This window comes from Salmo salar, chromosome ssa06 (assembly GCF_905237065.1).
Source record: "Salmo salar chromosome ssa06, Ssal_v3.1, whole genome shotgun sequence".
NCBI lineage: Eukaryota > Metazoa > Chordata > Actinopteri > Salmoniformes > Salmonidae > Salmo > Salmo salar.
The window spans coordinates 55,752,110-55,767,891 of record NC_059447.1 but is presented as its reverse complement, the minus strand read 5'-3'; the positions used below and the strand labels follow the sequence as shown (position 1 = coordinate 55,767,891).

General features: G+C 43.7%; 2 protein-coding genes across 3 annotated transcripts in view; both read right to left on the bottom strand.

The window, feature by feature from the left end:
* Positions 1–10,811, bottom strand: part of LOC106607659 (arf-GAP with SH3 domain, ANK repeat and PH domain-containing protein 2) — a 53,403-nt gene extending 42,592 nt beyond the window's left edge. The window contains exon 1 of the mRNA XM_014204849.2: positions 10,399–10,811. Within this exon, the coding sequence (XP_014060324.1) occupies positions 10,399–10,530 (132 nt within the window). The 5' untranslated portion in view covers positions 10,531–10,811. The remainder of the gene's footprint in view (positions 1–10,398) is intronic.
* A 267-nt stretch (positions 10,812–11,078) lies between these two features.
* On the bottom strand, positions 11,079–15,696 carry e2f6 (E2F transcription factor 6). 2 transcript variants are annotated; one of them, XM_014204707.2, is made up of 8 exons: positions 15,194–15,696; positions 15,035–15,096; positions 14,815–14,858; positions 14,355–14,604; positions 13,872–14,024; positions 13,449–13,563; positions 12,005–12,161; positions 11,079–11,690 (listed from the first exon to the last, which is right to left on the bottom strand). In XM_014204707.2, the coding sequence occupies exons 1-8, from the start codon at positions 15,539–15,541 to the stop codon at positions 11,653–11,655; spliced, it is 1,167 nt and encodes a 388-aa protein (XP_014060182.1). In that variant the 5' UTR covers positions 15,542–15,696; the 3' UTR covers positions 11,079–11,652.
* Positions 15,697–15,782: the final 86 nt, after the last annotated feature.

Here is a 15,782-nt window from a genome sequence, read left to right as displayed (position 1 = left end):
AGTGTTGGAGAAGAAAGTAAAAGTGCATTATGTGCCATGTAAGAAAGCTAACGTTTAAGTTCCTTGCTCAGAACATGAGAACATATGAAAGCTGGTGATTCCTTTTAACATGAGTCTTCAATATTCCCAGGTAAGAAGTTTTAGGTTGTAGTTATTTAGGAATTATAGGACTATTTCTCTCTATGCGATTTGTATTTCATATACCTTTGACTATTGGATGTTCTTATAGGCATTTTAGTATTGCCAGTGTAACAGTATAGCTTCCGTCCCTCTCCTCGCTCCTACCTGGGCTCAAACCAGGAACACATCGACAACAGCCACCCTCGAAGCAGCGTTACCCATGCAGAGCAAGGGGAAACAACTACTCCAAGTCTCAGAGTGAGTGACGTTTGAAACACTATTAGCGCGCACCCGGCTAACTAGCTAGCCATTTCACATCGGTTACACCAGCCAAATCTTGGGAGTTGATAGGCTTGAAGTCATAAACAGCGCAATGCATTGCGAAGGGCTGCTGGCAAAACGCACGAAAGTGCTATTTTGAATGAACGCTTACGAGCCTGCTGGTGCCTACCACCGCTCAGTCAGACTGCTCTATGAAATCATAGACTTAATTATAACATAATAACACACAGAAACACGAGCCGTAGGTCATTAATATGGTCGAATCCGGAAACTATCACGTTTATTCTTTCAGTGAAATACGGAACCGTTCCGTATTTGACCTAACGGGTGGCATCCATAAGTCTAAATGTTCCTGTTACATTGCACAACCTTCAATGTTATGTCATAATTACGTAAAATTCTGGCAAATGAGTTCGCAACGAGCCAGGCGGCCCAAACTGTTGCATATACCCTGATTCTGCGTGCAAGGAACGCAAGAGAACTGACACATTTTCACCTGGTTAATATTGCCTGCTAACCTGGATTTCTTTTAGCTAAATATGCAGGTTTAAAAATATATACTTCTGTGTATTGATTTTAAGAAAGGCATTGATGTTTATGGTTAGGTACAGTCGTGCAACGATTGTGCTTTTTTTCACAAATGCACTTTTGTTAAATCATAACCCGTTTGGTGAAGTTGGCTGTCTTTGTTAGGAAGAAATAGTCTTCACAGTTCGCAACGAGCCAGGCGGCCCAAACTGCTGCATATACCCTGACTCTGTTTGCAAGAGAAGTGACACATTTTCCCTAGTTAAAAGAAATCCATGTTAGCAGGCAATATTAACTAAATATGCAGGTTTAAAAATATATACTTGTGTATTGATTTTAAGAAAGGCATTGATGTTTATGGTTAGGTACACGTCGGCGCAAAGACAGTCCTTTTTCACGAATGCGCACAACATCAATTATATGCAACGCAGGACTGGCTAGATAAACTAGTAATATCATCAACCATGTGTAGTTAACTAGTGATTATGATTGATTGATTGTTTTTTATAAGATAAGTTTAATGCTAGCTAGCGGACAATTGGCCCAGTGTTGCCCAGCTTAAGGTTTGGCCGGTGTAGGCCGTCATTGTAAATAATAATTTGTTATTAACTGACTTGCCTAGTTAAATAAAGGTTAAGTAAAAAATCTCTATAAAAAAATGTATATGCAGTTATTATTCTGCTATTTATTCTGTTACCAATAATATTTACATAGTATCTTCTGATTGCAATTAATTTTATTTTACACGCCTTTTTCTCCCCAGTTTCGATCTTGTCTCATCGCTGCAACTTCCCAACGGGCTCGGGAGAGGCAAAGGTGGAGTCATGCGTCCTCCGAAACATGACCCGCCTAACCAAGCTCCTTAACACCCGCCAGCTTAACCCTGAAGCCAGCCACACCAATGTGTCGGAGGAAACACCGTTCAACTGGCAACCGGGAACAGCCCGCAACTCGGCCCGCCACAAGGACTCCCATTCTTCTCTGCAGATCCTCTCAAACTCTGTCAGGTTGGATGGGGAGCGTTACTGCACAGCTATTTTCAGGTCTCTCCAGAGATGTTCTATCGGGATAAAGTCCGGACTCTGGCTGGGCCACTCAAGGACATTCAGAGACTTGTCCTGAAGCCACTCCTGCGTTGTCTTGGCTGTGTGCTTAGGGTAATTGTCCTGTTGGAAGGTGAACCTTCGCCCCAGTCTGAGGTCCTGAGCACTCTGGAGCAGGTTTTCATCAAGGATCTCTCTGTACTTTGCTTTGTTCATCTTTCTCTCGATCCTGACTAGTCTCCCAGTCCCTGCCACTGAAAAACATCCCCACAGCATTATGCTGCCACCACCAGGCTTCACCTTAGGGATGGTGCCAGGTTTCCTCCAGACGTGACGCTTGGCATTCAGGTCAGAGTGCAATCTTGGTTTCATCAGACCAGAGAATCTTGTTTCTCATGGTCTGAGAATCATTTGTTGCCTTTAGGCAAACTCAAAGTGGGCCTTTTACTGAGGAGTGGCTTCTGTCTGGCCACTCTACCATAAAGGCCTGATTGGTGGAGTGCTGCAGAGATGGTTGTCCTTCTGGAAGGTTCTCCCATCTCCACAGAGGGACTCTAGAGCTCTGTCAGAATGACCATCGGGGTCTTGGTCACCTCCCTGACCAAGGCCCATCTCCCCCGATTGTTCAGTTTGGCCAGGAGGCCAGCTCTAGGAAGAGTCTTGGTGGTTCAAAACTTCTTCCATTTAAGAATGATGGAGGCCAATGTGTTCTTGGGGACCTTCAATGCTGCAGAAATGTTTTGGTACCCTTCCCCAGATCTGTGCCTCAACACAATCTTGTCTTGGAACTCTACAGACATTTCCTTTGACCTCATGGCTTGGTTTTTGCTCTGAAATGCACTGTCAACTGTGGGGCCATATATAGACAGGGGTGTACCCTTCCAAATCATGTCCAATCAATTGAATTTACCACAAGTGGACTCCAATCAAGTTGAAGAAACATATCATGGAAACAGGATGCACCTGAGCTCAATTTCAAGTCCCATAGCAAATGGTCTGAATACTTATGTAAATAAGGTATTTCTGTTTTTGTTTTTTATAAATTAGCAACAATTCTTCAAAAACTGTTTTCATTTTGTCATTATGGTGTATTGTGTGTAGATTGATTAGGATTTATTTTTATTTAATCAATTTTAGAATAAGGCTGTATGTAACAACGTGGAAAAAGGGGTCTGAAAACTTTCCGAAGGCACCATAGGTATATGGTATATCTAGCTGTCTGAACACATTCTGATGGAATGGTAAAAACCCACAGTGCATTGAGTGAATGTTGGAAATAGATCTTAGTTCCTTTCTAAACATAGTGTTAGGGTTGAACTGGCTATTTGTATGCATAACCTTTATAATATACCGGGGAAGCTATGCTACAATATTAAGTATATGAACTGCGGATAAATCAACTGCTGAAGACAAGAAGAACTACAACCGGCAACAGGAAGTGCGTCACGACGCTGGGACCAGCCTGCGCGCCGACGATAGGAGGAGCAAGTTTAAACCACGCTCCTCCCTCTGACAGGCCAGCATTGAGCGGGAACTATCTCTGTCAGAGTATAAAAGAGAAACAAAGGATATGTCGTTCTCTTCTCTGTTTGCCCTGCGAGGTATAACAGTGAGACCGTATATATACGAACCACACATATACCACACACACACACACGTGTTTGCATTAATTAAAGTACAAATAAATCAGAAGTTACTATGTGCTGACTATTTTGTTCTGATACCAGAAACGAACAGGAAGCAACTTTAACAATAGCAATGAGAATGCAAAGAGGACTCGGACCAAAAACATTGGTGAAGTGAACTGGCAAAAGAGTTGAGTCCTCATTCAAAGGTAAGGACAGTGTGAATACGAAGAGAACTGAGATATTTCACTTTTAACCCCAGAGTTCACTTTAAAGAGGACTGAGATCGGTTATTTTAAAGAGGACTACAGTTGAAGTCGGAAGTTTACATACACTTAGGTTGGAGTCATTAAAACTCGTTTTTCAACCACTTCACACATTTATTGTTAACAAACTATAGTTTTGGCAAGTTGGTTAGGACATCTACTTTGTGCATGACACAAGTAATTTTTCCAACAATTGATTAGACAGATTATTTCACTTATAATTCACTGTATCACAATTCCAGTGGGTCAGAAGTTTACATACACTAAGTCGACTACGCCTTTGATCAGCTTGGAAAATTCCAGAAAATTATGTCATGGCTTTAGAAGCTTTTGATAGGCTAATTGACATCATTTGAGTCAATTGGAGGTGTACCTGTGGATGTATTTCAAGGCTTATCTTTCAACTCAGTGCGTCTTTGCTTGACATCATGGGAAAAATCAAAAGAAATCAGCCAAGACCTCAGAAAAAAAAATGTAGACCTCCACAAGTCTGCTTCATCCTTGGGAGCAATTTCCAAACGCCTGAAGGTATCACGTTCATCTGTACAAACAATTGTACGCAAGTATAAACACCATGGGACCAAGCAGCCGTCATACCACTCAGGAAGGAGACACGTTATGTCTCCTAGAGATGGTATGTACTTTGGTGCGAAAAGTGCAAATCAATTCCAGAACAACAGCAAAGGACCTGGTGAAGATGCTGGAGGAAACAGGTACAAAAGTATCTATATCCACAGTAAAACGAGTCCTATATCGACAACCTGAAAGGCCGCTCAGCAAAGAAGAAGCCATTGCTATAAAACCGCCATAAAAAAAGCCAGACTATGGTTTGCAACTGCACATGGGGACAAAGATCGTACTTTTTGGAGAAATGTCCTCTGGTCTGATGAAACAAAATGATGGCCATAATGACCATCATTATGTTTGGAGGAAAAGGGGGAGGCTTGCAAGCCGAAGAACACCATCCCAACCGTGAAGCACGGGGGTGGCAGCATCATGTTGTGGGGGTGCTTTGCTGCAGGAGGGACTGGTGCACTTCACAAAACAAAATGACCCCAAAACAAACATAAATCCCCTAAACTAAAGGGAGGGAAGGGAGGGTGGCTGCCGTCAACGACGGCACCTGTGCTACACCCCCCTCCTCCCCAACCCACCTATACTGGAGGTGGCTCAGGTTCTGGTCTACAGCCACCCAGACTGTAGGCATACTCGCTTGGTTCCGGGCCGTAGGCAGACTCACTCGGTTCCGGACCGCAGGCAGACTCACTCGGTTCCGGACTGTAGACCCATTCACCCCTCTCCGAACTGTGGGCCATCTCACTCGGTTCTGCACAGTGGGCCGTCTCCCTTGGTTCCGAACTGTAGGCCGTCTCACTCGGTTCCGGGCTTAACACTCTTACCGGATACTCATGACGGGGTACTGTTGTCGGATACTCTGGACGGGGCACTGTTGCCGAATATTCTGGACGGGGCACTGTCGTCGGACACTCTGGACGGGGCACTGTTTCCGGATACTCTGGACTGGACACTGTTGCCGGAAGCTCGAGACTGGACTGACGCATTGGAAGCCTGATGCGTGGTACTGGTACTGGATGTGCCAGTTTGGGGACACGCACTTCAGGGCTAGTGCGGGGAGCAGGAACGGGCTGAGTTGGACTGGGGTGACGCACTGGAAGCCTGATGCGTGGTGCTGGTACTGGAGGTATCGGGCCGTGGAGGCGCACTGGCGGTCTCGATCGCACCTCCTGCACAACCCATCCTGGCTGGATGGAACTAGTAGCCCTGTACGAGCGGAGTGCTGGTACAGGGCGAACTGGGCTGTGCAGGGGCCTGATGGTTGCGTGCGTAGAGCGGGCGTAGGGTAGCCTGGACCTAGGAGGCGCACCGGTGACCAGATGCGCTGCACAGGCATCCTCCTACCAGGCTGGATGCCCACTCTAGCACGGCACTTGCGAGGGGCTGGGATCACTCGCACTGGACTGTGCGTGCGTATGGGCGAGATCGTGCGCACTTCCGCATACCTTGGCACCCTCCACTCCATATGTTCATCCCAAAAAACACGGGGAGCTGGCTTAGGTCTACTGCCTGGCCTAGCCTAACTACCCGTGTGCCCCCCCCAAAAAAATTATTGGGGCTGCCTCTCCATCTCTACCTGCTTCCCAGGCAGGTTGTCACAATGGTCCAGTAATTGTTCCCACGTCCAGTCAATCCTTGCCTCCAATACTTCCAGCGACCAGGATGCCATCTCCTCCCGAGCGCGCTGCTTTCTCCACTCCAGGTGCTGCTCCCTATAGTCCACATTATTATCCCGTTGCTCCGTACCCCGCTGCTTGGTCCTTGGTTGGTGGGAGATTTTGTAACGGTTGTCGTCGGATAAAGTGGACCAAAACGCAGCAGGAATATGTGCAGTCATCTTCTTTTATTTGGTGAAGAAGGAGACCCAAAATAAACACGTACACAAAGAAAACACAACAACTATTCACAGGCTGGTAAGGCACAAGGCTATACACAGAACAATCTCCCACAAAGTACTCAACAAACACACACCTATATATAGGACTCTCAATCAGAGGCAAGTAGAAAACACCTGCCTCCAATTGAGAGTCCAACCCCAATTAACAAAACATAGAAATACAAAAGACTAGACAGAACATAGAAATACACTAACATAGAACAGTGCCCAAAACCCCCCGGAATACATAAATCAATTACCCTACTAAACAAACCACCACCCCGAACCACATAAAACAAATACCCTATGCCACGTCCTGACCAAACTACAATAACAAATAACCCCTAATACTGGTCAGGACGTGACATTAGGAAGTTAAAGCTTGGTCGTACAGTGAGGGAAAAAGTATTTGATCCCCTGCTGATTTTGTTTGCCCACTGACAAAGAAATGATCAGTCTATAGTTTTAATGGTAGGTTTATTTGAACAGTGAGAGACAGAATAACAATAAAAAAATCCACAAAAACCCATGTCAAAAATGTTATAAATTGATTTGCATTTTAATGAGGGAAATAAGTATTTGACCCCCTCTCAATCAGAAATATGTCTGGCTCCCAGGTGTCTTTTATACAGGTAACGAGCTGAGATTAGGAGCACACTCTTAAAGGGAGTGCTCCTAATCTCAGCTTGTTACCTGTATAAAAGACACCTGTCCACAGAAGCAATCAATCAATCAGATTCCAAACTCTCCACCATGGCCAAGACCAAAGAGCTCTCCAAGGATGTCAGGGACAAGATTGTAGACCTACACAAGGCTGGAATGGGCTACAAGACCATCGCCAAGCAGCTTGGTGAGAAGGTGACAACAGTTGGTGCGATTATTCGCAAATGGAAGAAACACAAAAGAACTGTCAATCTCCCTCGGCCTGGGGCTCCATGCAAGATCTCACCTCGTGGAGTTGCAATGATCATGAGAACGGTGAGGAATCAGCCCAGAACTACACGGGAGGATCTTGTCAATGATCTCAAGGCAGCTGGGACCATAGTCACCAAGAAAACAATTGGTAACACACTACGCCGTGAAGGACTGAAATCCTGCAGCGCCCGCCAGGTCCCCCTGCTCAAGAAAGCACATATACATGCCCGTCTGAAGTTTGCCAATGAACATCTGAATGATTCAGATGACAACTTGGTGAAAGTGTTGTGGTCAGATAGACCAAAATGGAGCTCTTTGGCGTCAACTCAACTCGCCGTGTTTGGAGGAGGAGGAATGCTGCCTATGACCCCAAAAACACCATCCCCACCGTCAAACATGGAGGTGGAAACATTATTCTTTGGGGTGTTTTTCTGCTAAGGGGACAGGACAACTTCACCGCATCAAAGGGACGATGGACGGGGCCATGTACCGTCAAATCTTGGGTGAGAACCTCCTTCCCTCAGCCAGGGCATTGAAAATGGGTCGTGGATGGGTATTCCAGCATGACAATGACCCAAAACACACGGCCAAGGCAACAAAGGAGTGGCTCAAGAAGAAGCACATTAAGGTCCTGGAGTGGCCTAGCCAGTCTCCAGACCTGAATCCCATAGAAAATCTGTGGAGGGAGCTGAAGGTTCGAGTTGCCAAACGTCAGCCTCGAAACCTTAATGACTTGGAGAAGATCTGCAAAGAGGAGTGGGACAAAATCCCTCCTGAGATGTGTGCAAACCTGGTGGCCAACTACAAGAAACGTCTGACCTCTGTGATTGCCAACAAGGGTTTTGCCACCAAGTACTAAGTCATGTTTTGCAGAGGGGTCAAATACTTATTTCCCTCATTAAAATGCAAATCAATTTATAACATTTTTGACATGTGGTTTTCTGGATGTTTTTGTTGTTATTATGTCTCTCACTGTTCAAATAAACCTACCATTAAAATTATAGACTGATCATTTCTTTGTCAGTGGGCAAACGTACAAAATCAGCAGGGGATCAAATACTTTTTTCCCTCACTGTAAATGGGTCTTCCAAATGGACCAAAACAACTTTCAAAGTTGTGGCAAAATGGCTTAAGAACAACAAAGTCAAGGTATTGGAGTGGCCATCACAAAGCCCTGACCTCAATCATATTGAACATTTGTGGGCAGAACTGAAAAAGCGTGCACGAGCAAGGAGACCTACAAACCTGACTCAGTTACACTAGCTCTGTCAGGAGGAATGGGCCAAAATTCACCCAACTTATTGTGGGAAGCTTGTGGAAGGCTACCCGAAACGTTTGACCCAAGTTAAATCATTTAAAGGCAATGCTTCCAAATACTAACTGAGTGTATGTACACATCTGACCCACTGGAAATGTGATTAAAGAAATAAAAAATGATGAAATGAAATAATTATCTCTACTATTATTTCACATTCTTAAAATAAAGTGGTGATCCTAACTGACCTAAGACAGGGAATTGTTACTAGGATTAAATGTCAGGAATTGTGAAATACTGAGTTTAAATGTATTTGGCTAAGGTATATGTAAACTTCCGACTTCAACTGTATATGTGAAAACACTCTGTGGCTCTCTGGAACAGAGCTACCCACCACACAACACAAAGAAGCAACAGCATGACACTCCAGTCCACAGCGATACTGTCATCAACAGGCAGGCCACCACAGAAGGCTTTAAGCAGATGACAACAGGCAGCCACAGTGGGCTGCTACAGGCCATGTCTGGCAGACAAGAGGAACTGGAAAGGGGAGTGCTGCCTGTCAGTCGACTTGATGTAATGATTGCCATTACTGCTGCCTGCCTGCTGTGTGTTCTGGACGTTTGTGTCAATTTATCAATGTGAGTGTATCGTGTGTGTGAATGCATTTGTGTGTCCAACTTGATAAACACAGTGCGTTCATTGTCAACTGTGAAATCTAATGGGGGAAAGGGGAAGCTAAAGACTGGCATTCTGTTTCCGACTTTCAGTTGTGAAACAGAGAAAGCCGTTGCAATACAACACTTCTTTGTTTTGACAAGATTACACTTAATGTAACACTTACAACAAGTGTTCTCTAGTCAGCTCTCCTCATGTGGTATGTTCTGTATGCAACACTGTTCACACATCAACAGATCCTCTCATAGGGCTATGTGTGTGTGACTTCCTCCATTGCGCAAAAACAGTTTGCTCTAAAATGGATAGGGCCTACACTATAACAATCCAGTGATTCATACAGCCTCCCCAAAGGCCAGTAGTGTATCTGTGCATTGACAGACCATGTTCTTATTACCAGCCTATAACCAGCCTGGTTTGGGGCAACAGCACATCTCCAGTGAGCATTCAGGAGCAGATCTGGATGCCAACAGATGCCAGGGATGCCATAGAAGTACCCATTGTGATCTACCGTGCATGACAATAGGCCTAATGCAAACACAAGGTCTATGTCTCAAACGGCATACTATTCCCTTTAAAGTGCACTACCTTAGACCAGCGCCATAGCAGTGCCATTTGGGACTTTTCAAGGAAAGCCAATTCCAATGATATGGAAGTGTGAAGGACCCACTGTGTATTAAAGGTGTGGTACTACTATTCAAGTTTGTAAAGGGCTCAAGCCTCAACGCATGGAAGTGTCCACACACTGTTTTCAAAGTGAAACTGTCTCATAGGCAGTAGGCTAACAGATAAGATAGATTCCTCATAACGGGGTAAAGCATTTTTGCATGAGGTCATAGTAGCCTACAATAATTACATCTTTACAAAGGAATGTTCAACTACATTTTTGGTATATAGATTGCTAATTAGAATTGGGTCAGAATTAAATAGCCTATAAACTTGGGCGTTTTATGAGCAGTTGTTGGTGGACACTTTTGGGGGATAAGAAAGCAGGATAAGAAAAAAATGCTTTGATTTCTTAGAGGTCTTTTTCCGTTCCTCTTTTGGTTTCAGAAGTTGCATCCGTATCACTTGAAGGGAAACTAAACTCGACAAATAAATGTGGGAAAATTCGGTTACTTTGTGCGTAAAGGCTATCCGTGCGTAAAGGCACACATTTGATTATAGAAAAACCTTTAAAAATGTAAAGTCAATTACAGTATATTGCTACTTTCACACTGCGGTGGCCTGCACCCACCTCTTCCAATGCTGCCACGGCGTTCCGACAATGCGACATCCGAGTGGTGAAGTTTGAGGTTGTGGGCGCTTTGTAGTCCTCATTAGTTTCGGCCACAAATTCCGTGACCGTGATCAGCTCCGGCGGCGGCATCTTAGCTCACTTTAAATGTCTCTGTCTATAAAATAAGTTATATCCCAATCCTTAATTAACAGTTTCAAAAAATAACTGGTGTGCCATAGGATTTGTTCAGCTACTCCAAGTTTGCCATTCCGCGCCGATCCACAGTCAAAACTACAGTAGTGAAATGTCTGTTTATTTATGTCTTATCCTTGTGTCCAAGAAAAAATATAAATATTTCATTATTACAGTTTGTCTTAGCCCACGAAACAACCTGTACTGGGCGCATAGTCAATGGAGCGTCAACCTGAGTATAGAAAGGGGAGGGACAAACGGGTGAATTGCCATGTTTGAACGAATGGGAACCCAGATGGATTTCCCTTTGCTCAGTTGGCTTTCCAAGACTCAATAGCAATTACAAACTTTGTGAATAAGGTGGCTCAGGTCTACACCATAGGAATTATTTAAAAAAAATTGTATTTCATAAATAGTTAATTACATTTCAAAATCGTGTACCTCATAAATAGAAATTTAGCCAGGATGTTGCACATTGAGATAAGTAATAAAATAAGGGATAGATATTTGTTTTTATATACAAGTGAGTTTATTCATAGGAGAATGCATTGGAAGTGTTTTCTTAATTAGTAATAACAGATAAGAAAAACAGAAAGAAAAACAAAACTTTTAATAGGGCATTCAGAATAGTTAGATGAAAAAAATAAAAGCAAAGAACATACACGTTCCAATCCACTAGGGTACATGATGAAACTGCTTGGAAAATTAAACTTTATGTACATGAGCATTTGTTACTTTCTAATGACTATAGCTGTCACATTGATACTGTCCACCATTTCCCACACATTTTAAGATGATTGAAAAGTACAGGAATACAGTAGTGTACTGCAACCACTTTACTAAACGCAAAACTACATGTATAAAAATAAAGCTTGTGATTTCATGACTTATGTGCACTTTTTACAATCAAGTCATACAAGGAATCGTTGGCATTTTACACAGAAAAAAATATAAAAAAATGACAAAAATGGCCTCTTCCCAAAGCGACAATGTCAGAATGTGGAGTCAGAGTCCAAACAGTGAGACAAAAAAATCCAATGAGGACAATGTGACAGTGCAGCATACTACCATAATGTCAGACTACCCACTCTGTACAGCATTCTGTGATGCAGAGGCCCCTACAGAAGGAGAGAAATTAACAGTTGATTTGTTGACCACAACAAAATATCTACTTTCATAACTTTCCTTTTGTGACAAAACTGACCTCATTTGATACAGTATTCCCCAAGCCTATTTTATAGTAAACAGCTCTCTCTACTGCTTGCAGTGGGGAACACACTCAATGTTCCAATCCAATCATGGCATAATCCCTTTCTTACAGAGTAGGACATCTCAAGGTACTTTACATAGTTGTAATTAAATGTCTGGAGCACCTAATATAGCTTAACAATTGTATCATTTTATTGATTGAAAAGCACATCTGTGTTGTTACCGGTGTGCAGAAGCATGGTCTTAATCCTGCTCTCCTCCAGTGATAGAAAGCCTGTTGTCTTTCCACTTCCCTGTGTGGCACGTTGAGGCCCGTCCATCTCACAGGTCAGCACTTTGATTGGTCCCCTGCCTCCCTTCAGGTGGATTTGGATGACGTCCTAAAATGGAAACAACTCAGTGATTAGTTCAGCCAATCAACAGCAGACTAATTGGTTTAGAATTGTACCAATTCTGCAACTGTTTAGATGGCATCCGCATGCATGTACTGCATGTACTGCAACAGAGTTGTGTTCACTGGGCACAAAATGGTCCGAAACAGAGCGCTACTACGTGAACTTGTCCAATAAGAAACGCAAGTTTGTTGCACAAAGGTTTTCTAATGTGTTTCCTAATGAACACGATCAAGGTCTGTAAAAGCTCACAAAAACTGGTAGGATTGTCAAACGTTTCCCTGCCGACAGTACTTAGCACCTCCTTACAGTGTCGGCAGTCAATCTCTTTTGTGTTCACACAGCAAAGACCTTGAAGTTGACAGCCACTCAGCCTTGTTAAAATACTCCGAACCAGAAGGTGGCAGTAGCGTTTTTGCTTTATGGTCTAGTCAACGTTAGCTATACCTGCGCTAATGTTGCAGAAAGCCTTTTTTGCAATTAGCCAGATGGCCACAGCTAGCAAGATGACAAAAAATGTTAATTCACTCTCCATAATCACATAAAGCCCATAGATACATTTTTAACTAGCTGTTAGCATGATTTGCTAGCTAGCTGTTGTGCTAGCTAAGCAAAGACGCCGCATTTACTCTCGGCAGTGAGCTACAGGCAGCTGCTTCATGGAAACAAATCCATTGTGATTGAATTGTAATGTTACTAGCTACAGTGGCCAGATAGCTAGAGTGGTAAAGCATTTAGTGTTTGTGTTGAACTTATTACCACCCCATTTGTTTCATATTAAGTGTGTTTGACTGACTTGCTCAGTTAGAAAATTTTAGCTTGCTATCTAGCTAAATTATAAATGCACATTAGCAAACCAAACAAAAAAATCCCTCTTCAAGCACAACCCTCTTTTGCTAGACTTGCTCTAAAAAAATGTATTATGTAGCTTTATTGTTTAAGTTCGAACAACTCTGATGAAAAGGGTGGATTAGATAGGAAAAAGTGCCCTCTCTCTTCATTTTTCTTGTCACTCCTGTCGGCTCCCCCACGTGGAGGTCCGTGCTCTCTAAAAGTCGAGTTGTCGGCCACTGCCGAGCATTACAATTCTACAAGCAGAAACGGCAGTTTCGTTGGTACCAGGTCGGTACACAGCAGGTACATCTTTTGTTCTAGCAAGAGAAGGAACGGCCTCATACTGCGATAAGTACCTATCGGCAGTCTATCCTCATTCAGATTCTCTGTTGTTTCACGCTTAAAGCAGGGTTGTGGTTGTCGCTCCAGGGCTTACTGTACCTCCTTGGGTGTTGGCACCTCCAGCTTGGTCTCTTCCGGGGCCTTGATGGCAACGACCGTCTGTTCCTGGAACACCTTGATACCACTGATGTCACTGTGGGTCACGTAGGCTAATGTGCAAAGGGAGTTAAAGAGGGTACAACAGCAGGATACATAACACCCTTGTACTTTAGACACTGAGATAACTGAACCAATGTTTGGGCACAGTATGGTTCATTCCTGATGATTGTGAACTGAAACGTAGGTTAATTTACAGTTGCACTTTCTCACATGGATTTCACAATGGCGGAAACTTCCTCCAGCCAAAGCCTATGCTTTTCAATCCATGATGGCGAGTGTGCAAGTGCACACTTCTGGAAAAAGTTTGAGAATCGAAACCCATGTAAGACATGAAATGTATTGTATGCTTTTCTAAAAGGATATTCTATGTTGTCCAAACTGTCGGTCATGTCAAAGAGCTGCTGGGCACAGGTCTTGATGAGCTCATCCAGACTCTCCTCCACCGTCTTCAGGTTCTGCAGCTCCCGCTGAAGCCTCTGCTTCGGCCCAACAAAACTGGTGACTGGACACAGACCTCTGGGGAGGGAGAGGAGGAAACCACACAGAATACAGATCAACCCCTTGCAACCATGCAGGTTGACATGGGGGGGGGGTCGCATATTCATCAGGGCACGCAACAGAAAGCATTTTACAAAAGTTTTGCAACAGAACATGAAAATGAGTCTTTCTTATAGGACAAGTTCAGGTAGTCCCTTCCTATTTTAGTCTGTTTTATTCCATTCGGTGCCTAATGAATACAACCCTGCATGAACACATCCTGTCAAAACAGACACATAAACACAGAAGGTGGGAGCACAGACTGGCAAAGAGCCTGTGTGTTGAAGATATATTACTCATATTACTCACATCCACTTGATCTTGTTGGCCGATTGTTTCTGGATGAGCTTGATCCCCTCCAGGCAGTTGGTGATGTCATATACCCTCCGTTTGCGTGTGTGGAGGTTCTGTGCTGCGAGGTTGAGGTCCATGATACCATGAGGGGCGCCACTCATCAGCCTTAGGAACTTCTTGGTCAACAGAGCCAGGGATAGATCCTGGCGGACAAATCCCTTACTGGTGACCGGTAACACTGGCTTGGGTTCAGTGGAAGCACTGACTACAGTAGGAAAAAGGTACAACATTGCATCAAAGCAACAAACAAAAGACATTTCTGCATCCCAAATGGCACCCTATTCCCTATATAGTATATTAAAAGGCCCTGGTCAAAAGTAGTGCGCTATATAGGAGATAGGGTGCCATTTGGGATAAAGTCTTTGTCAAAGGCACGGAAGCATCATTCTTTTTCAGTAATGATGATTACCCATACCTTGTCTAGTCTTTGTCTTGGTGCCTTCAACCAGTTCACAGAACCTAGAGTGAAGGGGATAAAATAACAACCACTGAAATAGGCCTTGATGTTTTCATACACCTAGAGAGATGTGTAGACGTGCACAATGCATGTATGCCAGTAGTTAAAACCACAAAAGGATGAATGTTTATTATTGCAATTTTTATCCTACATACAGGCTAGAGTGCCGCAACCTTACCTTGATGCAGATGGTTCTGTCTCGGCCTGACTCTCATCATATTCTTCTTCAACATCGTCATTCTGTAAACAAAATGCATATAGACAGGGCTTGCTAAAAGTTAAAACGACTACAATGAATGCAGTAAGAAAGCTGTCAAAATGAGGAGCGCATCCTCACGTGCATAGCCGAAGCATCATCATCATCCACGAATTCCTCTTCGTCAGAAGAGTCCTCGCCCCACGGGCTGATCAGACTCAGTGGCCCGTCGAGGTATGGGGGCATGATAGGAATGGCATCCTCGCTTATTCCGCGTGGTGTTATGTGGTCTGTCAGAAAGTGGTCTTCACATATTCTGTGCTCCTCTGTTGAATCCTCCTTCTCCGTCTCTCGCAGTGCGGCAAGCCACACTTTCACCCGAGCCTGGTCATTAGGAAAATTGAAAAACCTCTTGGAAGGACGATTCGGAAACGCTCCTTTATTATTGTCACTTCGATTAGGACACCCCTGGACCACGCATTTCACCATGGTAAAATGTATGTGGCTACCACCGCCTACATTCGAACGTTTCGTAGCTAAATAAAATATAACGTTTGTTTATCTCAAATTCACGTTTGTTGGACAGGAAAATATTTATTTCTTTTTTTTTAAGCCCGGAAGTTGGCATCACGTGATGATGCTCAGCCAACGGAATTCTTAGAAACGCAAAGGAAGACGGGGTTCCTCGTATGATTCTATGAAGTACGTTGTAGTTTATGATATTGTTTTG

What these genes read in the sequence shown, in the direction of transcription:
- e2f6 (XM_014204707.2), bottom strand. Translation starts at nt 15,541, where the DNA reads ATGGTGAAATGCGTGGTCCAGGGGTGTCCTAATCGAAGTGACAATAAT. An exon ending in ATGATGCTTCGGCTATGCAC is followed by an intron (nt 15,097 to 15,193) that starts GTGAGGATGCGC and finishes TTTTGTTTACAG; the next exon opens with AATGACGATGTTGAAGAAGA. An exon ending in GACAGTTTGGACAACATAGA is followed by an intron (nt 13,564 to 13,871) that starts ATATCCTTTTAG and finishes CTCCCTTTGCAC; the next exon opens with ATTAGCCTACGTGACCCACA.